General features: G+C 41.9%; 3 protein-coding genes across 3 annotated transcripts; 1 reads left to right on the top strand and 2 right to left on the bottom strand.

Moving 5' to 3' along the window:
• Positions 1–376: 376 nt before the first annotated feature.
• On the bottom strand, positions 377–9,644 carry utp4 (UTP4, small subunit processome component). The gene is made up of 17 exons (XM_022756330.1): positions 9,553–9,644; positions 9,201–9,364; positions 8,604–8,792; positions 8,374–8,458; positions 8,102–8,191; positions 7,704–7,915; positions 7,452–7,623; positions 6,306–6,397; positions 5,973–6,069; positions 5,726–5,790; positions 4,865–4,987; positions 4,601–4,757; positions 2,625–2,731; positions 2,419–2,514; positions 1,231–1,416; positions 838–948; positions 377–664 (listed from the first exon to the last, which is right to left on the bottom strand). Exons 2-17 carry the CDS (start codon positions 9,357–9,359, stop codon positions 548–550), a joined length of 2,058 nt encoding a protein of 685 aa, XP_022612051.1. The 5' UTR covers positions 9,360–9,364; positions 9,553–9,644; the 3' UTR covers positions 377–547.
• Positions 9,645–9,702: 58 nt separating this feature from the next.
• Positions 9,703–12,096, top strand: chtf8 (chromosome transmission fidelity factor 8). The gene is made up of 3 exons (XM_022756331.1): positions 9,703–9,878; positions 10,612–10,735; positions 11,562–12,096. The coding sequence occupies exons 1-3, from the start codon at positions 9,859–9,861 to the stop codon at positions 11,835–11,837; spliced, it is 420 nt and encodes a 139-aa protein (XP_022612052.1). The 5' UTR covers positions 9,703–9,858; the 3' UTR covers positions 11,838–12,096.
• Positions 12,097–19,295: 7,199 nt separating this feature from the next.
• Positions 19,296–23,476, bottom strand: has3 (hyaluronan synthase 3). The gene is made up of 4 exons (XM_022756297.1): positions 23,383–23,476; positions 22,725–23,275; positions 20,439–20,540; positions 19,296–20,335 (listed from the first exon to the last, which is right to left on the bottom strand). Exons 1-4 carry the CDS (start codon positions 23,474–23,476, stop codon positions 19,406–19,408), a joined length of 1,677 nt encoding a protein of 558 aa, XP_022612018.1. The 3' UTR covers positions 19,296–19,405.
• Positions 23,477–25,008: the final 1,532 nt, after the last annotated feature.

Genomic DNA, 25,008 nt, shown 5'->3' with positions numbered 1-25,008 from the left:
TTTTGGGGCGTAGCATCTAATAAACCAATCACAGTGCATCTCCCAAAGAAAGCCAGGTGCGCTGCACCTTGGTGTATCGCTATTATAACAGCACAGTGTTTCAGTTAGATTCAATTTGCAGTCAGTTCATTATATATTGTGACTAACCAGTGAGACCAGTCCTGACTAAAAAAAAGGAGTCATTTGTATCTGAAAATGACTTCATACATGTTCACCCTAAAAACTCTTGACCCAGCTAACTGAATAAGTCTGTACTTTTGCAGGTCATTTGCAACAAACTCACTCCCACATAGGAAGAACAGGAGCATGTCCATTAATGCAGTGTAATGAAGTTCTATTCACTGGTGTGAGAGCAGAAAACAGCAAACACTTCTCAGTCAAACGAGACAGTAAATTCTATTTATTACTTTATCAAAAGTTTTTTACAAAGTGGCCACACATTTTGGAAGTCAGTGTTAAAGTGAGTTGACACGTCGAGGTAATGATCCTTTCCTCTGGTATGAACATCGGGGCTGAGACGCCCTCAGAGCAACCTGCTTCAGTTCATTTATGTGGCAAACTTCTTCTGCCTGACTGGTGCAGGCAGCTGAGACATGATGTCCAGCAGGGGGCGCTCCACCACAACCAGAGAGTGGTCCTCCAATAAACTCACACACATGAGGTGCTGTGGCACAGATCAAGAGAACAGAAAACATCAGTGAGATGAAGGGAAATTATAGACTTAAATATAGACTTAACAGTCTCCTGCACCGTTTATGCTGTTTTCAGTTGATACCGGCTTAGAAGCAGCGCACCAATTGAAGTAAAGCTCCACTGTGCTCAGTGTGATGATTGTACCTGGAAATTCTTGCAGATCTTAAAAGCGTGGCTGTGTCTAATTCTCTCTGGCTCGGGAACACTCTTCAGTGTCATCTGATTGTAGAGCAGAGTCTTTGCTTCAGGGAGGGGCTGCATGTGGAAACACAGAGACACAAATACAGCTACAGTGTAGAACACCTTTGTGATGTGGTACAACAGGAGATTGGCAGCATGAATGTGCAGCTGACAAATCAGCAGAAATGATGTGATGCAGTCATGTCAACATGGAGCAGAGAGTCAGAGGAAAGTTTCAACGTCTTGTTTAATCCACGACATGAAGAACTGAGGCTGTTTGAGAGCACAGAGAGGAACTACCCAGTGTTAGTGTGGTGTTCCTAATGAAGTGCTCAGTGAGTGTGAATGCTCACATACCAGACTCTGGTCGATGATGCAGAACATGAACATGTCATGCAGAATGATGTGAGCAGGGTCTCTGGGATTGAAGGTGATGTGGGTGACGGGTGTGTCCCTCTCCAGCCACAGGGAATGCAGGCCTCGTTTCTGCAGCTTCCGACTCCACTCTGTGTACTCCTTCTTCACCAGAGAGTATTCAAAGATCTGCAACACACACACACACACACAGTAATGAGATCTGTAGAATGCGTCTGTCTCATTATCTTTGAGAAACTTTATGTTGTGTATGTCTTTTACTGTTGCAGCAGAGCAGGCAGTTCATTATTATTATCATTATCATAACAATCACTATTATTAAAGATCCTCTATAATATAAGATGAAGCATTACAAGCAGCAATGGTAAACACTTCCTGTCTCTTAAGTGGGCGTGGTCATGATTGTTTGTTGTACAAGATGATATCAGTCTAATACTGTGTTTTCCTGCCAAAAACAGTTCAATAATAATAACAATAATAGTATTAGTATGCAAAGAAATAAAAGTTTTAACTCTAACTCATGGTTGCACATATAGATCCCTCTAAACTTCTGTGGTTGGAAAGCGTCGGCAGCTCTACTGCAGCAGTGAAACCAGAACCGACAGAGAGAAGAGATCTGTGCTGAGAGATCTCATGAGAGTTTGTTACTGAGACAGACACAGGTTTCTAATAAAATTAATTTCCTCCTTATCTGTCTGAAATCACATTTGCAACCTATCCACCAAGGGCTTGGGAGTGCAATCTCCTCCCAACCTGGTCCTTGTTCTCCAGCATGTGCCAGAGTGCTGGTTTTTGTTGTTTTTTGTTTCTTATTATAGGTATCGGGTTGGAGATCGCCAGTAGTTCAGTTATTGGTTTTTGTGTTGGTTTGGTAGTTTAGAGGGGAGTCGCCGAGTGCTACAGCACATGGCGCGGCTGGCTCAGCAGCCTACCCTTCTTTTGTTCTTTTTGGCCAGGATCTCCACCCCTCCTCTGACTCCTCTAGTTTTGTTGAGGAGATTACACTTTTGCTATGTTTAAAATAAATGCATTCTTGATTTGGCATCTTTGTCTGGTGTCCTTTTATATGTTCCGATCTCCAGTTTGAGCCTGTAGTTCTGGTTATAGAGAGGCCATAACAATCATTATAAGATAACATGAAGTTGGACAAAACCTGATGCGGTGGTTTACCTGCTGGTCGGCGTGTACCACAACGAGGTTGCTGGTCACTGGGTGGATGGCGATGGCAGTGGGACAGGAGCTGTACACTGGAACTGTACAATGAAGCTGCAAACAGAGACATTAGATGTTTACTGTTAATGGGTTACATTTGAACTGTAGCCAAAACCACAAGAAATGACAAAGACTACAGGAGGAAAATCAGCGTTCAAACAAACCTTGTGTTTGTCAAGGTTGTAGACATGGATCTCACAGCCTGTGTTTGCTGTAGCGAGCCACTTGCCATCATCACTGGCAAACAGCAGGTGGACTGGCTGTCTGGAGCCTGGACGTCAAACACAGACACACTGGTTATACACTGTACAGATAGAAAGCTGTTTAGTGGTGTGTGTGTATATGTATGTGTGTGTGTCTGTGTTGTAACTTTAGACTTTTAGTCAGTGTCATTGGTAGTTTGCCATTTTGGTCAGACTCATTATGCTTTTACAGAAATGCAATACTCATACCTGTTTGGGAAAATCTCTTGGACATTAGTGAAATCATCATCATTAAAGGTCTTAAAAACCCACAGGTATGTACGTAGGTATGGTTTGTCTGACTAGATCCTTGTGAGTGTCTCAGCCTAATCAAACCAAAGTGCTTCCATTAAAAGAACATTTGATTTCTCACGGTATCAAAACTCATCTTAACACCTCATTTTAATGTCACAAAGTCCCTTCACCAGTTCACAAAACACATTCCTCCTCACAGATCTACAGGCTGCTGCTCCAATGCTTCATCACCTCTCCCCCTCCTGTACACACTGGACATGTGTCAGCCATATTAATGCTTAGATATACATCCTGTGGTCATCCAGAATTCATGGATCCTGGTTTATTACTATACAGTGACCTTTGTTTCTACAGACTTGACAGTCAAAGCACATCAGATGGGCTCAAATGGCTTGAGCAGCGTGTCCCCAGTCTTACTCCCAGCTGGCCGGAACACTGTTGATATTTTTAAAAGCAAGCTCTTTTACTGGTTCATCCTTTTATTCTATGATTTTATATATATATAGTATGATTAATACTCTTTTAATTAATACTACTTTTAATTCTGGTTTTACTCACTTCCAAACATTTCCTTTCTTTTAGCATTTTATTATTTTATCTTCATCTTTATTTGATTTTTAATATCCTACCTTAACACAGGTCCTCTGCTTAAGTATTTTATTATTTTAACTTAATCACTCTATCGTTATCTTTGCTTTCCAGTCTTCAGTGTTTCCTTAGCGACAATTTATGAGACTCATGACAGTGTTTCCTCACTTCCTGTTATCTTATTTTTTTTTTTTATTGTTTTTGTTTATTACTTTTCATCATTTATTGTTCTGTGTGTAAATGGGTATGTGTATACGTATAAAGTCTTATTGATTGAGTGATTTGCTGCATGTAATTTCCCTACTTTGTTCCTGAATTTCATGTCTGTCTCTACTGATTCCATCTAAAAAAAAAAGGCATCATATGATCAAAAAATAAAAGATCATTCTTGACTGTCAGTGTGGAGGGGTTCAGAAAGCCTGTTCCAAGTTGGCAAAATACCCCAATTAATTAAAATCTGTGGCCTACAAATCTCTTATTGAGCATGATAAAATGAGCAATTTATTTATTTATATGATACTGACAGAGAGGAATTAATATTATTTTCACTGTTTGTTTGTTTTTACTTAAGTCTCCGTGTTCTCTGCAGCTGCAGCACACATACACACACACACGCCCCAGTCAGGACACAGTTAGTCACAGAGCAGTAACTAAACATGTGGTCAAAGCTCTTCAACCCCTCAGCACAGCAGAATCTCTGGTTTATGTTTCTCTCACTGTCGGTGTCATGCTTGACTGGTAATGGGTCCCTAAATCATATAATCACTATTAATTGTCAAATGAATTGTATTATTATCATAGTTAGAATACGCTAGATTCTTAAATATCAAAGTTGAAGTCTGTTTTGTTATTGTACTGAGTGAAATAGATGTCTTTCCCCATCAAACACACTACAAGATTCAGCATTCAAAAGGATTTGAATCCAATAAGCTGATTCGTAACTGGGTTCTGATTCTATAAAATGTCATCCAACCCCATCCCTAAATGTGCTGCTCACGGTTCTACAGTGTTCCAGAAAATCCCATGAGCACTGAGGAACCTGGACCCTGATTTACCTGGCTTGGGTTTGAGGGTATGAAGGTATTTGCAGTCCGTCTGGCTGAGGGCAACCACGATGACTGAAGACTGGCTGGAGGAAGCAAAGAGTTTGGAGGAGTCAGAGGAGAAGCAGAGCTGCTGGGCCGAACGAAGGTCCTTGGGGAGTTTGGAAACCTGGAAGGAAGAGAAAGGAGACAGAGGGGTGAGCTTCATGATCCTCATTCATTACCTATAGACAGTCTGTATGTAGGGAGCAGCAGGATCAGTGTTGAGGAGCCCACCTTGGTGATGCTGATGTTGTTGTTGCTGTACTGCACTCTGTAGAGACGGACACTGGAGACAGTTGTGTACGCTATCCAGCCTCCACATGGAGACAAAGCACTGCAGCAGATATGATCCTCTCCCTGCAGAAATCAGCACACAGTCGGCTTTTTGTTTCAATATTCTCTAAAGTCAAAGATAAAATAAACAGGCACAAAACAGCCAAAGGCAACAATGTCATGTGACATTAATATGGACCTTCTTGAGAACTGCAGATCTACAAATAATGTTGAATTTCACAATAATAATAATAGAGACCAAAGTCTTAAATTAAGTGAAAAAATAACCTATGCTGTTAAGGTTAAAGAAAGATTATGTGCACAAAAACAAATACTACATGGTTAAGGTTTGGTAAAAGCTGCAGTAACTGATTATAGCCACTTGGGGGCAGGAGAACAAGCTGAGAACATAATGTTGACATGTTATCAAAGTACAAAGTTGTTATGATGAATGTGTTAGCAGACAGCTGACACACAGTAATATTACCATTCAGTTGGGGTCGTGTTTTTGTCAACATTTACTTTCTTTTTAGCTCTGGTTCGCTCTGTTTAGCAACCTCTAGCTCTTTAGTTAAATACTCCACTGTTTTCAATCAACCAACCAAGTACAAAGTTAAGACAAGTTATGTTGACTTCCACTATGGCTATCACAGTAAACATTACACAAATACACACCACCTTTTCAGAATAAAAGCCTTGATATCACTGAAAATAATAGCCAGTTATTTTCTAACACGGATGGTTACAGCAGAGTTAAGCTTCCACTGACATCAGGTTTCTATAATGTAAAACAAAGACAGACACGACACATTGAGTGCACACCTTCCGCTTCAGATGGATCAGCTTCTCTGGTTTCCTCTTCACAGGGAGACTGTCACCAGGCTTCCCTGTTAACACACAGTACGAACTAGCACAATTATTTCACTGTAACAACTGTTCAGTCAGATAGAGTTCCCTTTTAACAAATGCTTTTCCTGTTTATGTAGTTTTCACCATCACTTTTACTGCTTGCAATGTTCTGCATTATACTATGTCTTTGTGGGCGTGTGTGTGTGTGTGTTTTCTTCACCATGTCCTTCGCTCTCCCCTAATCTCCACAGCTCTAAATGTTCAGGGAACTGGAAGAGCAGCAGTCCTGCTTTCTTTGCACAACACACCAGACTTCTCTATATGGAAGACAGACAAGTAGTTAACATGTTACCATGAGTCATGATCTACTTACAGGTGTTCTCATGTACATATTAAATCATTTTAAACTATTTAAAAAACAAAAAATTACATTACGTCTTACATTTATTTGCGGTTAGTACAAAACATGACACAAAGAATAAGATTAAAGCCCTTTTCAAATATTCCTCTTGAACTCTAATAATAATTTGTTGATATGTTGAAATGTACTCACATGTGGGAAAGCTATTTTGCGTAGTGATGACTCTTGGGTGTTCTTCTCCACTTTGTCCAACAGGGGTCGCACTACCAGCTGAGTGTCCATACCTGAGCACAAAGATCAAAACAGCATCTTCACCTTCAACTTGTCATATAACAAGATTACATTTAAGATGACTGTATAATATATTACACAGTACATGTTTCAACATTTTGGACTAAAAGCAGGCATCTATTATAACATACAGGGTGTCTGAATTAATAAGTGAAATAAGTGCTTCTACATATTTGATTAACTGAGGTATTGTTGCATGACATTGGATTACATCATTGCAAAAGTTGAGCCAGGTTCAACTTTTCTGCTGAAACCCTATTGTGGTCTTGTTGAAATGAATCAGAAGGACCTGATTTTGCACACAGTGCTTTTGTTGGTCAGAACGCAGCCTTAGAATCTATAGTCATGGCTTGATGAAGAACAAACCCAAACAGCTCCGACATGTACATAAAGCAGTTGCTGCTGACAATAGTGTAAACAAGCATTCTGTGAAGCTGTACTCAATGCTAACGCTAGCATGGCAATATGTTAACAATAATACCAACATGCTGATGTTTAGCAGGTGTAACATTTATCAAGTTCACCATCTCAGTTTAGTATGGTGGTATGCTAATGATTGCTAAAAAAAATAAAAAATTTGACCAGATGATTCAGCAATAGAGTTATGGGATCAGTTATCAGAGTATCATGTCACAGTTATTACAATTCATCCTGAGGGGAACGTGAACATTTGTACCAATTTGTACGGCAACCCATCCAATAGTATGGGTAGCGATATTTCATTCTGGAACAGACTGAAAAACTAAACCGAATGACAAAAAACTAAAATATGGGCTAATTTAATGATATTCAGGAATGTCACTTCTTAATAGTTGAACTGGCCATCAAAAATTCTATGGCTATGAACTTTAATTCAGAATTCATGTATATACGTGATCGTATGAGCAGTTGTTGAGAAAATTGAAATACAGACAGAAATTTCTCCATTTATAGTTAGATAAACATACAGTATATTTCCATTTACTTGAATGGAGAAGTGGTCTCAGACTTTTGGGTCCCACTGTGTATATATATCAATAAAAAACCAACAGCAGATTTCACACTGACCTCCAGAAACCACAGCAGTCTCAGTGTGGGCAAGTGCCCTCACATCATGTGAATGGTTTTTAAAAGTCCTAGTTCGGACCCACTCCTTATCCTGCTGGCCCACAGTGGAGGAGAGGAACTGGAATTGGATGACGGTGCCTTCTGATGTCCCAGCTATGAGACTGCTCTCATCCTGTTGAATATTTAGAAAGTTTAACATCACTAATAGGGTTGTGTACCTTAAGCTGCTTAGAAGTTGTGTAATGTGTTTACCGGTGAAACAGAAAGAGCCAGAACATCCCACTTTGTAACTAGGTGAGTTCTGATCAGAGTTCCTGTGAATCCGTCCCAGATCTGGACCTTTCCTGCAGAATCACCGCTAATGATGGTGTGGTCAGACAGGAAGGCAACGCTCCAAACCACCACCTCTTTACTCTTGGATGATCCAACACCTCTCTCCACCAGTAGTCTGTGTGTGGCGTGGCCTGAAATCAGCAAAAGCAAAAGCAGAAACTGAAACGTCACAATTATATCGTTGGGGGATATTTAGAGAATACATGGAGTTTATGGTTAACAGACACCACATTCACCTTCTGAGGTATAATTTGAATATTTTTACCGATCGTTGGCTCTGTGATAAATCACCTCATACTTGAGTTCTGTCTGCTTACCTGTCTCAGCATCAAAGATTCTGATCATGTCCATCATACCAGCAGCAATCAGTGTGCCAGAGGGATGCCAGGACAGAGATATAATACGACCTTGAGGAGCAGATATTGGACACTGGTCAAGTCAAATAATAAGTGCGTTGCAGGACACATAATTGCAATTAAATATAATATGCACATAGTTGTGGTAAGTAACTACAAGCACAGGTGTAGATTTATGAATATTACTGTCAGCTGAAAAGCAAAAATACCACTGAATGAGCTTGTTCTCTTACCTTTCTGCCTGTCAAGGTTTCTTTGAAACTGAATCCTCTCCTCCAGTATTTCAAACATCTTCACTGTCCCATCCTCACAACCGACCTGACACACAAAACATTCACTCAATTAACAATCAGGGCTAGACGAGGCTCAATACTTCAATTCTAACATAGGAAACATCACCTTCCTGGATAAATTTGCGCACGGGGTGCAGAGTGAATATAATATCAGGAATGTCTTGACTGACCGCTAGCATTGTTCCCTGGTTGTTGCTACTAATGGTCCAGGTTGGTCCTCCATAGGCCACCACAGTGTACTTGGGCCTCAGGTTCTCCAAGTCATATTCTGTGATCTCTCCATTCAAACCAGCACTGAAGAGCCGCTGGTTCACCCAACACAGAGCCTCAACAGCCCTGCTGTCCTGTCCTGGTATCACCTGGGCATCAAAATCAAAACAAGTCTGGAGGTTATTCCTGCACATCTTACCTCTTGCTGTAAGTCTCTGCCTTCAAGCCACAAACCCAGCTCTTATAGGAGGACACTGCTATGCAAACCTCCACTGACAAATAAAGCAGTTTAGTGTTTCTCCGCTTATCTTCAGAAGTGTGTGGAAAGGAGAATGACACTAGAGTTTTTAAAAGTAGAAATATAGAGCAGTCTTTAAAAAGGCATACATGTAACACAGTTAAAATGTTGTTAGTTTTAATGTTCACCGTTCTTATAACTTTATTGATCAAAGTGCTGCCAGTTAGTTGTTACTACAAAGCACCGACTAGAGCAGAAGACTGTAGACACACAGGTGGACCATGTGAGGAGGTTATCTGGACTTCCTCTGAGTTGTTACCTTTTCTTGAAAGTAATTGTCAGCGAAGTTGAAGATCTCCACAGCTCCATCAGCCCGGGCTACGGCCAGCCGCTCGGACCGGCTGCTAAACGCTATGGCTCGGATAGCACTGGGCATGTAGTCGAAGAACCGAACACGGTGAACCTTAAACTCACCCATTTTCACTAGGAAGAAAACACAAACAGGCAGGTTAGCAAAGGTGGGACTGGCGACAGCGTGGACAGCCTGTAAACATGCTGTCCGTTAGCTCAATCTAAACCTCTTAAACACCTTAAACACACGGACTGCAGAGTGTTTGTTTAACAACTCATTAAGTAAAACAGTATTCATTATCACTATAAAACATATTTACCCTTTGTTTTCTCCACAGTCGCTAAACTTTCTTCGCTAGCAAATTCACAGAGTAGAAAACATCAGGAGCCACGTTGAGGACCTTTGAACCGGTACCGATTCACGCAGCACGCTGCGGAAATGCGTCATCACTCTGATACAGCTGGCGGGAAATAGTATTGAAACGTGAACACTGACTAAGTTGTGGTGGTCGTTGTTGTTAAAGCTGCTGTGTTGGGACTGACTTTAAGTAAATGGATTGATAAATTATCTTTTTTGTTTTGTTAATGTTAATGTTACACGACGGTCTTCGCTGACTGACGGCACAATGGTTCAAATAGTCGTAAGGTAAGAATGGTGAACTAACTGCACTTAAGCTCACTGTTACCTGGTACATTTGTATTTCCAGCTACGTCAGTTTTTCGGAGGACGCCTCCAGTATCATGTAACAGAACAGTCCAGAATAAACGTTACTGAGGGATAATGTACAGCTTCGAGGGGTCATGGGTGTATGGTCGGGGTCCTGCATCACCCTCAAGGATTAATTTCCCTTTAATGACCTGTTCGGTGTACATTATTCCTCACATTACACGCTTACTTACTAAAGAAATGAAATTGATGATTTTATTGCGTCCGCTGAAGAAATAGTCCGTTAGATTCTACGGCTGGAACTGCGTCTATAGCAGTCTTACTATTTGAACAGATGCATAAAATGACCGCATCACCTTATTGAGGTATTCCGCAGCGTAACTGTCAAAGCCTGTTGACATTTTCTTCTCTTTAACCACTGCCATTGCTCACACCCTTTTCCGTTTGATGTTAATTTAATGTCTGTCTTTTTCAATTTTGTGTATTTCTCTGTCATCTAGCTATTAACCTTTACTCTCTCTTGCTTTTTCTGCGCTGTTTTCTTTTTCTCTTTTTCTGTTATTTGCTGACAACAGTTCAGCAATTACATGACTGGAAGGATACTGGGGCGAACTAGTTTTGACATTGCAGCATTGTGGGATTTTGTAATTGAGTCTTTGTAGGTATTTTAGTTGGTGTTTGTGCGTGTGTGCGTGTGTGCGTGCTCCTTCAGAGGCAGTGTGGATGGCAGCAGTCCTCCAGAATGGCTGCTGGTGGAGCTGCAGGGAGAGATGATGTCCAGACACAACTCTGGTCTGGCAGGAAATGTGATGGGAGACCTGCTCTACACCAAAGAGGTAAACAAAAGACTGCAAAGCAAAAGATGCTGTGGCCAAACCAAAAACAGCTATTTTTGCTTTTTGACAGAACCCAGGCTGTACTCTTAAGTGTCTTTGCAGAAATAATGTGCATGTAAAGCAACAATAGCAAAGGTAGTTTAGTGTCTGTCAGGAATAGGACTAGGCTTTGGCTAATCATGTATCAGTAATATCAAATATTGCTATATTCTCCAACACATGTGATATTTTTCACAATATAAAAAATAAATATCATCATATATCATGCAAGTCATCTAAAAAATCTAAAGTCACTGTCCTGGCTTCACAGAGTACAGGTACTTTATCTGTATCTAAATGCACCATTTTCTCACCTGTAGTTAATTAGAGGAGATTTAATTTCTCATCAGTTCCTTCGTCTGTATTATCATGTGTTCCTGGGAATCTCCCCATTTCTATAGTAAACATGCACTTTTGCACTTATGCAGTTGGCATATGACACTTTAATTGATGTTTTTAATTAAATGGAGTGTATGTACATTTTTACTCCTTTTTGTTTCTTATACCCCATCTCATAACATAAGGAGCTTGTGGTTTCAATCGATTAGTAGAACAACAGAAAATTAATCGGTTCATTTTTTCATTTGTCATTTTTGCTTCCAGCGTCTCAGTTGTGAGGATTTGCCACATGTCTCTTTCTTACATGATAGTAAACTCAGTATATTGAGGTTTTGGACTGTGCATCAGACAAAACAAGCAATTTAAAAATGTCATTTTGATGGACAACTTTTCAATATTTTCCAACATGTCTTCCCTGAGTCTCTGTTTTTCTTCCTCCTTCCACCAGGGGGTGCCAGTGCTGATTGTAGGACATCACATTCTGTATGGCAAGCAGGTCAAACTGGAGAAACAATTTGCTGTCCTCACCAAGCAGTCCGACCATTTGCAGGACACCCTGAGCAATCATGATGCTAACAGTGATGATGCCACACAGGTACCCATGGAAACGGACCAGCATGGGGCCACCTCCAAGTCTTACTACGTGTCTGCCCTGATCAAACGGAAGCTGATCTTTAAGACTCGCCCCAAACCCATCATTACTAATGTACCTAAGAAGGTGTAGTGGGACATGTTTCCTCACAGGGTCAGAGGTTGTGTCTGACAATAACAGACTGATCCTGCTCACCTTTACAGCTTTACAGTACTGGACTCAATATACTTCAGTTTCTGTCAACATTTAAGCTGTAGTGATTCCAACAAGAGACTTTAATGAGGCTCCTCAAGTATTAATGAATGTTGTGTTGTTCTCCTGAGATTCTTACAGATACTGCTCCATGACATGTAAATGCTGTTTCAAAGACAAAAATCACATTCTTAACAAATTACTGAATCATTTTAAGTCTTTTTTTTTTTTTTTTTGTGAAAAAAATTAATATGTAGTGTAAAATTATCTCCACTTGGCATCTAGACACATGTCTGTGTAACTTAATATGAACCAAGAATTGAAGTTTAGAGAAAAGGTTTCATAGTATGTGGAAATACATTGCAGGTGTTGTTTAGAGTTGAAAAGGCTTGTAAAATGTGTTAATTTTCATTTCATATTCAGCGTTTGTCCATATTTTCTGGAGATGTCCCACTGATATTCTCTCAGAGTTAATCACCAAATGGAGTCTGTACAGCCTCAGTGACAGCACTCATTTTTCTGTTGCAAAACATAATATTGGCACCTGACTAAAATGTTAAGTGTTGCCTATATGGTCACAATCCTGTTGATGTTATGATAAAGTAAAGAAGGGCTTTACTTACACAGCACACAGTTGCATTAAGAATAAAAAGGCAACTACAGAAAGACTGAACAGCTAAGATTAGTTTGGTAATTAATAATATGGCCATTTATTTAAATTTATAACAAAAAGAGAGTTTTTCACTCCACCAGGCATTCTCTGATAGTTCAGCAAATTTGTATTAAGCTCCATTAAAAGGGACTCCTGCACTTTACTGTCACAGTTTCATACAATTGAAGACAAAATTCAAGATTGAAGCAGCTGAGGCTGAGATAACCTGAGGCCCTAGTCCGTCTCATACCTCCCATAATGAAACTCGATGGCGTCTTTCATCAGACTCCCTGCCTGGTAAACGCTTGCATTTTTCAGACTTCATGATCCAGTCTGTAAGTCAGTATTTCAGGACTTGCTCTTCTCAACAGTTTAGGATTAGACAAAAAATTGCTTGGAGATGGTTGTGGAATGTTAAATGAAATTGCACTCCATGAATGCACATGGCCAAACCTGCAGGAATCCACGTTCACCCTCACAAATGAGACACTATTGAACTGATTTGCTCAACCAACAAGTGAGTCCCTCCTCACAGGGATCTGCTCACACCAATCTGCAATGTTTTGATGGTGGATGAGTAAACGTTTCAGTGGGCAGGATGAAGGTGGTTCTGCCGCCTCCCAACAACACTGTCAATGTGCTTAATATACTGCAGCATGGTAAAGAGACAAACAGGGATACACATCAAGAAAGCTGCAGTGTGGACCACCCTCCCTCTGACTCTTACTGAGGTTTGGACCAACACTTGACTACTAATGGAGTCCTGTAATAATCCCATCCTGCCACTAAACAATATCATCATATTCATACTCAATAAATGTCAAATGTTGTGGCAGAAAAGAATTTTAAAGTGAATACTGACTTAATGTGTTGCCAGAGTATTCACTGTGTGTGTGTGTGTGTGTGTATATATGTGTGTGTTTTTGTTTGGTGGAGGCGGTTCCCATGTTGAGGTGTAACCCCAGCAGTAAAAAGCCATCCTCTTAGAGCATAATGACTGAATGGACTGATTCATTCAGCTGCTCTAAAGCTTCTTACCCCTTTCCTCAGCATTCAGACACCTCCCACACACACACTCACTAAAGCATGCTGGCAACATGTTTACAAAGTCATACCTAGAAGAACCATGTTGTTACAGGAAAAGCTCAGTCATTTTAATTAGTGACTGACATTTCTCACATAACTTCAATAGTGAAACAGGTCTTGGTGTGTATTCATTCTGCAGAGTGGTGTGGAGTGAAATTCAGTGAAATAATGTAGCTTTTCATTCAGATCAAATCAGACCATGTTCATAGATGTGGGCAGTGATTCAGTGGCACTGTTGACATATAAACTATTGAAGTTTAAAGCCAATCCAACAGCTCCCAGAAGTGCAATGTTGATTATACATTGGAATAAAAATGTGTTTGATAGAACAAATAACACACCTGGTATACCATAGTTATTTGTAGCAGCATTAAACGAATGCTTTGCTTACAGTAGAGCAAACAAGCAGCTGTCATTGGCATCAACGTATATTTAAAGAATCTGTCGCTGCGGTCATTCAAACACCAACTTTTCCATCTCAGCCAGCCATAAGAACAAATTTGCAATATATATATAGATATATCTATATCTATATATATATATCTATATATATATAATCTCTGGTGTTTCCACTCAGGCATGGCACTACATGGCCTGAAAATCAATAGGATGTTTAACCTCAGGACCATGAATATCTACAGCAAGTTTCATGAAAATCAGGCCATTGGTTTTCAACATACAATACCTTGTGATGGACCAAACTGAGGAGCAAGTGGAAACTTTAGCTGGATGGTGGAGCTCAATGAACCTACAGGAGGTCAGCATGAGAAATCATCCTCTAGAGAAAAGTATACCCACACCAAATGTCATGAAAACCCTGTCACCAGCAGCTGAGATCGCCTGCTCCAGACCAAAGCGTAGGACAGAATGACCTTGATGCCAGCAGGATGTAAGGTTGGATTAACTGGTGCATCTGGCGACCTAGTCGTTCAGACACATACAGTTATAGCCAAACATATTGGTACACCTGCACTTCATTCAGAAAATTGTTGCAATCACAAATGCGTCGATATTCATGTTTATTTCTTTGTTTGCATTGAAACAACCCAAAAGAGCAGAGGAGAAAAAGTGATATCTGAAATCATTCTACAAAGAACTCCAGAAAGGGACCGGACATTATTGGCACCTTTTTAAAATTGTAAGTGATAATTGGATTGGAACACACTGAGTATGGAGAAAAGAAAGAAGAGCAAAGAACTGTGAAGGGATTTAAGACCCAAAATTGTGGGAAACAATGGAAGATCTCAAGGCTCCAAGTCTATCTTCAGAGATCCAGTGTGTGCAACGTCCTTAAGAAGTTTACAGCCCATGGCACTGACCTCCCTGGATGTGGACAGAAGTGAAAAATTGATTGCAACAAATTATTGTTTGAATGATGGGAAAAGCACCTCAATCAACTTCCAAACATATTCAAGCATTATGGCATTATCCATCACCATCTAAATCAAACAGGAAACTATGGTAGGAGACCCAGAAGGACCCCACTGTTGACTCAGAGGCATGAAAATGCCAGACTGGAGTTTGCCAAATTACCTGAGGAAGCCAAAATCCTTCTGTGAGAACATCTTGTGGGCAGATGAGACCAAAATAGTACTTTTTGGTCAAGCATATCATAGCACCATTTACAGAAACTGAAATGAGGCCTTCAAAGAAAAGAACACAGTCCCTGTGGTCAAACATGGGGGAGGTTCACAGATATTTTAGGGTTGCTTTGCTGCTTCTGGCACCATTGCCTTAACTGTGTGCATGGCATCATGAAATCTGAGGGTTACCATAGAATTTTGGAGCTCAATGTAAGGCCCAGTGTGTCCATCAGAGGTCATGGGTCCTCCAGCGGGACAATGACCCCAAGCATGCTTCCAAGAGCACCCAGAAATGGTTTAAGACAAAGCGGAGAGTTCTGACGTGGCCAGCAAAGAGTCCAGATCTAAACCCCATAGAACAGAAGGGGAAATCTCAAAACAGCAGCTGGGAGAAGGCACCCTGCAAACCTGGGAGACCTAGAGCAGTTGGTCCAACATTCTAGTAGAGGTTGTCCATGGTTACAGGAAGCGATTGATTTCAGTTATTGTTTCCAAAGGTTTGCTACCAAATATTGAGTTGAGGGTGTCAATAATGTCCTGTCCATTTCTGGAGTTCTGATTGGGGTGATATCAGATTTTTTTCTCCAATGCAAACAAAAGATAAACATGTTTAAGTGATAGTTCAGGTTATTTGATGTGGGGTTGTGTGAGGTACTTATCTATAGTCAGTGAATTACCTGCAATAGATTTGGAGCAGCTCTCAGTTTAGAGAAGCAGCAGGAGAAGCTGAGAGATGAGCTACTGTGGGCGGGGACAACAAAAAACATATTGTAGCCCACAGAAAAAAGCTGATATCACTTTAAATGTCCGCTTTATTTTGAATATATCCACCGCTTTATCTGCTGTCAAATAGCCCTTTCCTTTTGAACTGCTTTTTTTCAACAATTGACTTCACCGTATTACTACGCACAAGCACAGCTACACTTGGCTCTCTCTGACTTCATCGGTCCGATCTGCGGAGTAATACAGTGTGCATAGTTTTACGATAATTTAATGGTTTACAAACTGTAGTTCCAAAGGAAAGTGCTCTTTGACGACAGATAAAAGGTGATAAACAGATAAGGAGGAAATCTTTCAAAATAAAGCGGCATTTAAACAGATTTTTTTAGTGGCTGCACATTTCCAGCTCAAGTTGCTTCTCTAAAGTGGCAGCATTCTGATCTGAAACTACTGCAGGTAATACAGTGACTATGGATAAGTACCCCACACAACCTCACATCAAATAACCTGAACAATCACTTTAATACCAAAGCATTTGTAATTGTATTCTGGGGTAAGTGCAGGCGTGTCATGACTGTACATGTAGCCTATCATATAATTGCAATGACCCTGGTCTGATTCCAGCTGGGGACATTTGTTGCATGTCATTCCTCTTTCTCTCTCCATTACATCTCTATTGTAACTGTTGAATGGAGGAAAAATACAAGAAACAAAAGTTGGGTAATCCTCTGCCAACATGAAAACACAAGGATCATTTTCAGTTTGATGTTAAAGTGTTGTTTTGCTCTTGAAAGGCCTCGTGCTCCTGTAGTTTTCTTGAGTCAGATTTAAAACAAACATGGTAAATATATCCCTTACAAACTGCCCTCTACTACACCCTCCAGTATAAAAAGAAAACAGCATCATATGTCCACTAAAATAAACCCCCCAGACAGTCTCTAATCTCTGGGCCTTTCTCTGTAGTTGGCCTGGTGTCTCCTCTCATTCAAGCCTCTCACTTATCTGAGGCTGGACTCTTCAGCATCTTAGCAACAGAGACTGATCCAAAGCCAAGTGAACTGATCAGAGTTGAGCAGCTGCTACTGCTCCACAGTTACCTGTTTACTTCCACTGACACAAGGGAGATTATAACAGAAGGTCTTAGGCCTTTTAATGTTAAAACACTGATGCTCTGGTCTAATTAATGCTTGAAAATGTATTTCTCTTCTTTTTTTTTTTTAAGCGAACAGCGAACATAGTTCATCGCAGTGAACAAAAGATATAATCGGGATATTATAAGGGCATGGGGGGAAAATGTCAGTGCTGTCATTTAAATCATGGAGACATTCTCTATTTGGTATGAATGGGAAGATTGTGCCCAAAACAGGAAGCATTTTTAATGACTTAGGAAAGTTCCAGCATCCTGTGATGCCCAGAGAGAGAAACAATCAAGAAGGAAGATTTCCTGCATCGCTGCGTGACCATCAGACAGAGACAGCCCATAAACACAATGTCTCTTTAATGTATGTGTCCTTGTTGAACTTTCAAGTTTAAACTCATACAGCCCGCTCAAAGTAAAACCACATGAACATAACTTAAATGGCACAAAGAGGAAATGTCCACCGCTGTCAGTGTAGATACAGATATTGCTGATGGTGTCATACTTGACAGGTGGACGGATCTGAGATCATATGACATTTGAAAACAATAAAGAAACAGTGAAAGCAAAGCCCTCACTTCAGAGAAATCTCTTTGGTTTTCAGTCTTTACTCTGCTGTTGATGGGATGAATAAACAAAGTCTAACACCTCATGTAAAACGACACAAATGTCCAGTTAAGAGAATAGAGTCCAGTAGTAAAACTTTACTGTTACACAAACATAATTTGGCACCTTCACAATATGTAAAAGTCACCTTGTAAAAAACCTCTGAATGAAACCACTGTAAGCTGAGAATTGGACCACGATGTACAACGATAAGTTTACTCATTTGACACTGCTCAACAGCACCAAAGATACAACTGCATGTCACATGTTGAGATATGTTAGATTGTCTGGTCTGGTAGATCACAGCTGCTTCACAAAATACAGCTGGAGCAGATGATTGTGCTGTTCATGGCTGATGAGAGAGCTGGTTCCACACCGCTGCATCCAGCTGCGAGACGTGGGCTCAAGAGAACTTCTCATACTCTCTTTAGAGTACTTCCTTAAAACTGGTACGTCTCAGAACGTACACTTAAAGGATCGCTTTGGAGTTCTAAGGTCCATCTGAATACACTACTCACATGACTATACCGTATGTATGTTGCTGTAATGATTGCTCCTGTCCGTACTGTCTCTGTAGCAACGCCTTCCCTCTGCGACTGCACTTTTCAGTATCCTTTAGCTGGGGCTCACGAAGTGGAAACACAAAGAGGGATTTTTTTTTTTTTACAGGGAAATACTCTCAGTGTGCTGAAGCTTCATATTCAGTGGTGATTTGTAACACATTACTTAGTATTTTCACTAGCAAGTAATGTAAAAGGGTTATAATTTGACAATCAGTAACTATATCAGAGTTATTAATCCCAGCAAAGCTCTGTTACTTTGACGTTTGGGGGTAAGCTTGTTCGCTGCCTTACCGAGAGTTTGATGGAAGGTACTCCAGGTCTTTCTATTATTTTCCCTTCAGTCAGTTTTTCCCTCGTCTCTGTACTTTTATAAAATATATTCATAAAGCACCAATATCAGCACATTTTTACGCTCAGGTTGACACGTTTTCAACTTGTGCCGACAAATTCACATCTGTTGGTTTATGCCAAGCCGGGTCTTTAATTTGATTCTGTCGGCAGCTTCACTACATACAATTCCTTTACGTTTCTGTCTGAACACCATCCAGATGAGCTCCAGTGTCTAAATCCGTCTGAGGTTCACTTCCTGTCTGAAAAAGGGGTGCGTTGACTAATCTGAGAAAACTACCTTGCTATTTTGTTGATTGTTTTTTTTTTTATAATAGAAGCTCAGTTCCGTTACATTTGATCCCATCTCATCTTTATTAAAATGAAGAACACGAAAACTGACCAACCAGTAACTAAGACCTTTATCTCTCTTACTCGCACCCTCCTGTCAGTTTAACAGCTAACCTGTACCCACAAACTACCTAATGTTCTTCTGAGCACGTCACTATCACATCAGTGTATGAACACTTGATAACCTGGGTCAGTTCGGTTTGGTTTGGTTTTTCAATATGAAGCACCATTGAGAATGATATAAATGGGGAAGCTGTATGGATCCAGTCATCTCTGAGTCTTCCCCAACTGGATTCACTTCCTGCTGCTCAGATTGCAGATTCACACCTTTTTTTTTTTTAGCACCAGTGATGAAGATGTGAATGTGTTCCTGGTTCACAGCTCATCACTCTAGCAGTGCACAGGGTCAACAGAGACCGTGCTAGAGTCATACTGCAGTGAAATGTGGCGCGAATGTCCTACCAGTCTCCCTGGTAACAGGTTTATGCCTCCGCATATGGCAGGTGATACTGCTCCTCCCTCTTGTTACACCGTTTGGCTATGATTGCAAGGTAGAGCACCAGCAGAATGAGCCAGTAGCAGGCGTAGAGTATTGTCCCTGTTATCAACAAGGCTTTCTCTGTCTCACTGAACGGCTCCTGTGTTTCACAGTAGACCGTATACACCACACCTCCGAGCAGCACCATCGCCCACACTGTGACGGGCACGGCGCCAATCAGGTTGACGACGATCTTCCTGCGGCCCGAAGTTCCCCATCCAGCCTTGTTGATGGTGAGCAAGGCAAATATTTTGGCAGGGAGCAAGCTGGACATGTAGATCAGAGAGTAGAGCGACATGAAGATCATGACCAAGCTGCCACGCAGGAAACAGGCGTACGTTGCCTTCACCATCCCGACCAGCTGCACGGTCAATAGAAAGAGCAGGATGTTCCACAGCCTTCCACGGTAGAAGAGATGGATGACGGTGGCAACCAAGAAGAAGGGGAAGAAGCCGGTGACCACAGACTCGTAGGTCATCCAGAGGCTGTGCTTGTGGAACCACAGGGCGTTGTAGAGCCACTCACGGAAGTAGGACTTGCTCCATCTAGTCTGCTGGTTGAGCCAACGCAGATACTGGGTTGGCGTCTCAGTCTGGCACTGCGATCGCGCCGTGAATTTCGTCTTGTAGCCGAAGCTGAGCACCCGATTGGTGAGGTGGCGGTCATCGCCAAAGCTGCACTTGGAGCCCAGGAAGGTCTGGTGGTACCAGGGCTCCAGGAAGCGCTGGAGCAAGGAGTTCCTGTACATCCCCAGGGGGCCACTGATACACTGGACACATCCAAAGTAGGACTGGCAGGCTCGCTCAATGTTGAACGCCATCCAGTAGCGCACACTGCTCAGGAAGGAGATCCACGAGTCGTACTTGTTGAGGATCTGGAGGATGGAGAAAGTCAAGAAAGGAAGAAAATGAAACTTCCCCAAGACGCTTCAGTCAACCTTCATTACACTTTCCACGACTGATGGTATTATATTTCACCTGTACGTCTCCACCGACTCCTCCCACCATCGGATCTTCCTCAAGGATCTTCAGCATTTCGATGGTACATGCTGGATCCAGAACTGTGTCTGAGTCACACACCTGAAAAAGACACACACACACACACGCACACACACACACACGCACATGCACACATACACACACAAGGTGTAATAATGCTGAGGGTCACACACACAGACACTGCCACTTACAGGCACTGCTGAGATGAAGGTTGCAGGTGTTGCAGAGCACTGAGTGGTATTAATGCTAAAATCCATGAGAGAAATGAGAGGCTGCTGACGGAGATCCCAGCTGGTTGATTGTGACTATGCAGCACCAGGTGAGCTGTGGACATGACCTTTGACCCAAAGCAAGGGTACAGAGGGTGCCATGCAACCGCTGGCTATAAAGAGTGGTCCATCATTTTGGAATGCAAGCAGTTAACTCTTTATATTAGGGGTCCGATGTTGATTTTCAGTTGACTTGGTTGACTGTTCATTTAAAATATAGTTTTCAGATTTCCTGTTTGGTTTAAATTTAGTCTTAAAATTTCTTTTAAGGTTTGTCTGCTCAAACACATACATCCATAGAGACACATTTATTGTGTGGTACTGTGCTTATAGCACAATTTAAGCAACCAAATTGAAAGCTGCTGGTATTTGTACCACACACAAAAGTTTTACGTAGGAACAGTTTCCTCTTTAAAATCTATTTAATTCAGAGGCATGTGGACGTCTGTATGCACCAGCACAGAGGCGAGGCAGATATCAAATCAGCATGCAGATGAATATAAATTTGTCTCCCTGAAGACTTTGTGTAATGTGATTATTTCTGGCTATAACTACACACACTCAGCCAACCCACACTCAGTTTTAGTGCAGGGCGTTCTGCCAATATCATCCGTTAGCCATGCAAATGACTGGGGATTGTAATCCTGGTCTGTCTGGTGTCTGTCAGTCAGTCCACCACTTTGGTCCAAACTGAAATATCTAATAAATATAACAAGTGGATGGATCATAATGACATTTTGTACAAACATTCATAGGCCCCAGAAGACCCTCTGACTTTCTCATCTAGCACTGACGGCCAGTCAAAGTTTTCACTTCTCCTGTGAAAAATATCAACGTCTAGTTGGTGGATTGACACAAACTGGTGGAGACATGCAGACGAAATGAGTGGAGAAACAGGATGACGATGGCTCCGTCCACAGGACACCAGGGGTCACTGATGGTTTGATGACTGTAAAAATGAAAAGTGAATCATATGCTGTGGCCTTCACAGTCACCTGATCTCAAAAACAATCCGACACCTATGGGAAACTTTGCATCGACACGTTAGACAACACGCTGCACCACCATCATCAAAACACCCAGTGAGGTCAATATGTTTTGGAAGAATGGTGTTCATCCTCCAGTAGAGGTCAGAGACTTGCAGCATCAATGTCAAGGAGCAGTGAAGCTCTGCCGGCTTGTAGTGGCCCAACACCTGGCTGAGGCACTTAATGTTGGTTTTTTCATTTATTTTGTAAATTTGTCACCTGTCTGTACACTACATGGTGATGATTTATCCCACTGACATCCCCTGACTTTTCCTCAAGGGACCACCATTAGGTTGACATGTTTGATAGTAAATGAAATGTCCTGACAACTGTTGGATGAATTGCCATGAAATTTGGTTCGGACATTATTGCTCCCCACAGGATGATTTGTCACAACTTATTATATTCCTTTACTTTGGCGTCATAAACTGAGATGCACATGGAGTAAACAGGTTACTCAGAGCCCTGACCCAAAAACCCCAAAAATTGGCTATCAAAGCTTGCAGTGTTGAATTTAAGCAGTTGGTACCATATACTTATATATGTCAAGCCTTAACACACAGCAAGCAAAGCAAAACAAACAGGATACACCAGTAACAGAGGAGGAAGATATTAGAATCCAAGCGAGACAAGCGATTCGACTTATAAGAACAGAAATTTGAAACACTTATGATCTCACAACAAGCATAAAATCAGAGACTGGAACTTTTGGAAGACAAAGCATCTGATCATGAGGACTGTAGTGAGGTTTTGAAACGATGAAAAGGTGTAAGGACAGAGTCTAAATGAAGGTTGATGTTCAACAAAGTAATCAAGTTAATGGGGAAACCGGCTTTCCTTTAAAGTCTCAAGCAGAAGAGTTAACTGTAGTGACATCATCAGCTCAGATCTTCATGTGTAAAACTTTAAACTCAGACATTTTATCACGCGGACATTCATGCAAACTCTTTTCTGTCCGTGGCTCTTACCTGCACATAGTCCACACTGTCCCCCAGTGCTTTAAAGGCAGTGTACATCACCTCTCTTTTCCCTCCCCACTCCTGCATGACGCAGGAGTAGCGACAGCCTCTGACCAGCCGAGCAACTCGTGCTGCCTCCTCCATGTGCACTGTGCTTCTGCCTCCACCTCCAACACCACCTCCTCCGCTCCCATCACTGTGGTAGTTTCCCTTCCACACCAGACTGCCGGCCTGGTCAGCGCCCCCCATCACCTCCTGGAAAATGTCCATCATGTAACGGTCCTCCGGCCGGTTCCCATCCACCACCAGCACCACCTTCAGGCCAGGGAAGGAGATTCGACGGATGCTGCGCAAGCACTTCCTCAGGTAGTCCGGGTCCTCCTGGTAGGCGGCGATGCAGAGGGCCACGGAGCGACGGAGGTGCTGGGGCCGGGCAGGGCTCCTCATGCGCCGATGCTCCAGGAAGGCGAAAAGGCTCTGAAGGAAGAGGTGGAGGGAGAGGAAGGCACCATAGAGGCCGAAGGACAGGTGGTGCTGTTCGGTGTGGATGAACTGGTAGCCTTTATAACGAAGAAACACAGTGGAGAAAGTATAAAACAACATGACCATCACTTGTTTTGACACATGTACTTGCTTCTTTATGTCTGTATGAAATTCACAAGTTAACCTGTGACATAGGCCAGCAGGATGGTGAAGAGGACCACTGCAGCAAAGAGGGTGGTCACCACGATGTTCAGCGTATTCCTGCAGCGAGAGGGCATCTGAGGGTGAAGGAGGAGGTGAGGGAGCGGAGACCCCGACAAGATGTCAAGGTGAGAATCAGAAAGTAAGAGGGGTCGGGTTCAGGGGACGGATAGAAGGAGGTCAAAGAGTTTATGTGACAGAGGGTGAACGTGCAGGGAGAGGGAGAAGACACAAGGTAGGAAAGAGAAAAAAATACATTACAAGTGGGTTAACTGTGTTTATATTGGCTGCCACTTCAGTACCACACATGGGAGGAGCCTGAGCATGTTAGTCAGAACAGGGGAGGGGCAGTTTCAGCAGTATGTGGGGTGGCTGTGGCTCAGGAGGTAGAAATTGGTTCAATTTCCTGCTCCCCTAGTCTGCAAGTGTGTGGGGCAAGATACTGAACCCTGAAATACCCTGATGTGTCAGTGTGTGAATAGGAGTGTGTGCTAGCAAAGTGCTATAAATGAATGTGTGTGTGTGTGAACGGGTGAATGTGACTTCCACTATTCCAAAGTGCTTTGAGTGGTCTGTAAGACTTTGCAGATAGCAAAATAAATCTGGCCCATACTCGGGCCACATGCTTGTTTTCTTTTGGCCCAGTGTACTATTATAATCATAATTATAATTATAATTATATTATATATTATAAAGAGAAGGTCTAGACCTGCTCTGTTTGAAAAGTGCCTTGAGATAACCTCTGTTGTGAATTGGCGCTTTACAAATAAAAATGGACTTGACTTTACAATGCGCCTGGTTCCATGGCCCAAATCTGGCCCATATACATCATGATTGTCAGATGCTGCTTCCACATCTGGACCAATTCTGGCGCACACACAGGAAATCAGTGAAGGATAACAGTCGAAATCTGCCCAGATGACATGTGGAAGTATAAGGGCCAGACTCGGGCCGAGGCCCCAGGTATACTGTATGTTGGGCCAGAAGTTTCATTTTGTTTTCTGGGTAAAAAACAGCTACATACATGCAGTCGCAGTCCTTTACCATATTTGAAATGTGAGCCGCTGTCAACACACCAGCATCAGTCTCTGTTGTCATGGAGAAACGGCGCCAGAAGCAACAGAGGAGATACTAAGATACTGGTTTACAGCTGCTGCTGCTACTATAACTAGTACTAGTCAACTACTACTGCAATTAGAAGCACTAGTGATAAATCCTCTAATAGTAATATTACTTGTATTATTGCTGTAATTTCTGCTGCTGCTACTTTTAGGAAGAAGAAATAATATCACTGCATCTAATATCACAACTAGAACCATTACCACTGCTGCCTCAGTCCACCACAGCTATGCAAACACAGTGTAGAGAATAACATGATGTCAAACACTATCAAAGAGTATTTGACTCCGATTTTATGGATATCCAATCACGTTAAGTGAAAGAACTTACAGTCGAACACTTCCTGAACATCTGTTCCCCTCTCCTTCATCTTCCTCCCTCACCCCTCCTCCCTTCAGCCCCTCTGGCATTCCCTTCTTCCCTCTGGGTTAATAGCTCTAAATAAAGGCCAGCTAGGATTTGGCCAGTGCTCAGGACCTGTTGAACAGAG

This window comes from Seriola dumerili, unplaced genomic scaffold (genome assembly GCF_002260705.1).
Source record: "Seriola dumerili isolate Sdu_G_001 unplaced genomic scaffold, Sdu_1.0 BDQW01000242.1, whole genome shotgun sequence".
Lineage (NCBI taxonomy): Eukaryota > Metazoa > Chordata > Actinopteri > Carangiformes > Carangidae > Seriola > Seriola dumerili.
The sequence above is the reverse complement of the archived record's forward strand: the minus strand, read 5'-3'. Positions and strand labels throughout refer to the sequence as shown.

What these genes read in the sequence shown, in the direction of transcription:
- utp4 (XM_022756330.1), bottom strand. Translation starts at nt 9,359, where the DNA reads ATGGGTGAGTTTAAGGTTCACCGTGTTCGGTTCTTCGACTACATGCCC. An exon ending in AATCTTTGATGCTGAGACAG is followed by an intron (nt 7,916 to 8,101) that starts GTAAGCAGACAG and finishes TGCTGATTTCAG; the next exon opens with GCCACGCCACACACAGACTA. An exon ending in AGGGGAGAGCGAAGGACATG is followed by an intron (nt 5,791 to 5,972) that starts GTGAAGAAAACA and finishes GTGTGTTAACAG; the next exon opens with GGAAGCCTGGTGACAGTCTC.
- chtf8 (XM_022756331.1), top strand. Translation starts at nt 9,859, where the DNA reads ATGGTTCAAATAGTCGTAAG. An exon ending in ATGGTTCAAATAGTCGTAAG is followed by an intron (nt 9,879 to 10,611) that starts GTAAGAATGGTG and finishes GTGCTCCTTCAG; the next exon opens with AGGCAGTGTGGATGGCAGCA. An exon ending in ACCTGCTCTACACCAAAGAG is followed by an intron (nt 10,736 to 11,561) that starts GTAAACAAAAGA and finishes TCCTTCCACCAG; the next exon opens with GGGGTGCCAGTGCTGATTGT.
- has3 (XM_022756297.1), bottom strand. Translation starts at nt 23,476, where the DNA reads ATGCCCTCTCGCTGCAGGAATACGCTGAACATCGTGGTGACCACCCTC. An exon ending in ACAGTGTGGACTATGTGCAG is followed by an intron (nt 20,541 to 22,724) that starts GTAAGAGCCACG and finishes TGTCTTTTTCAG; the next exon opens with GTGTGTGACTCAGACACAGT. An exon ending in GAGTCGGTGGAGACGTACAG is followed by an intron (nt 20,336 to 20,438) that starts GTGAAATATAAT and finishes TCCATCCTCCAG; the next exon opens with ATCCTCAACAAGTACGACTC.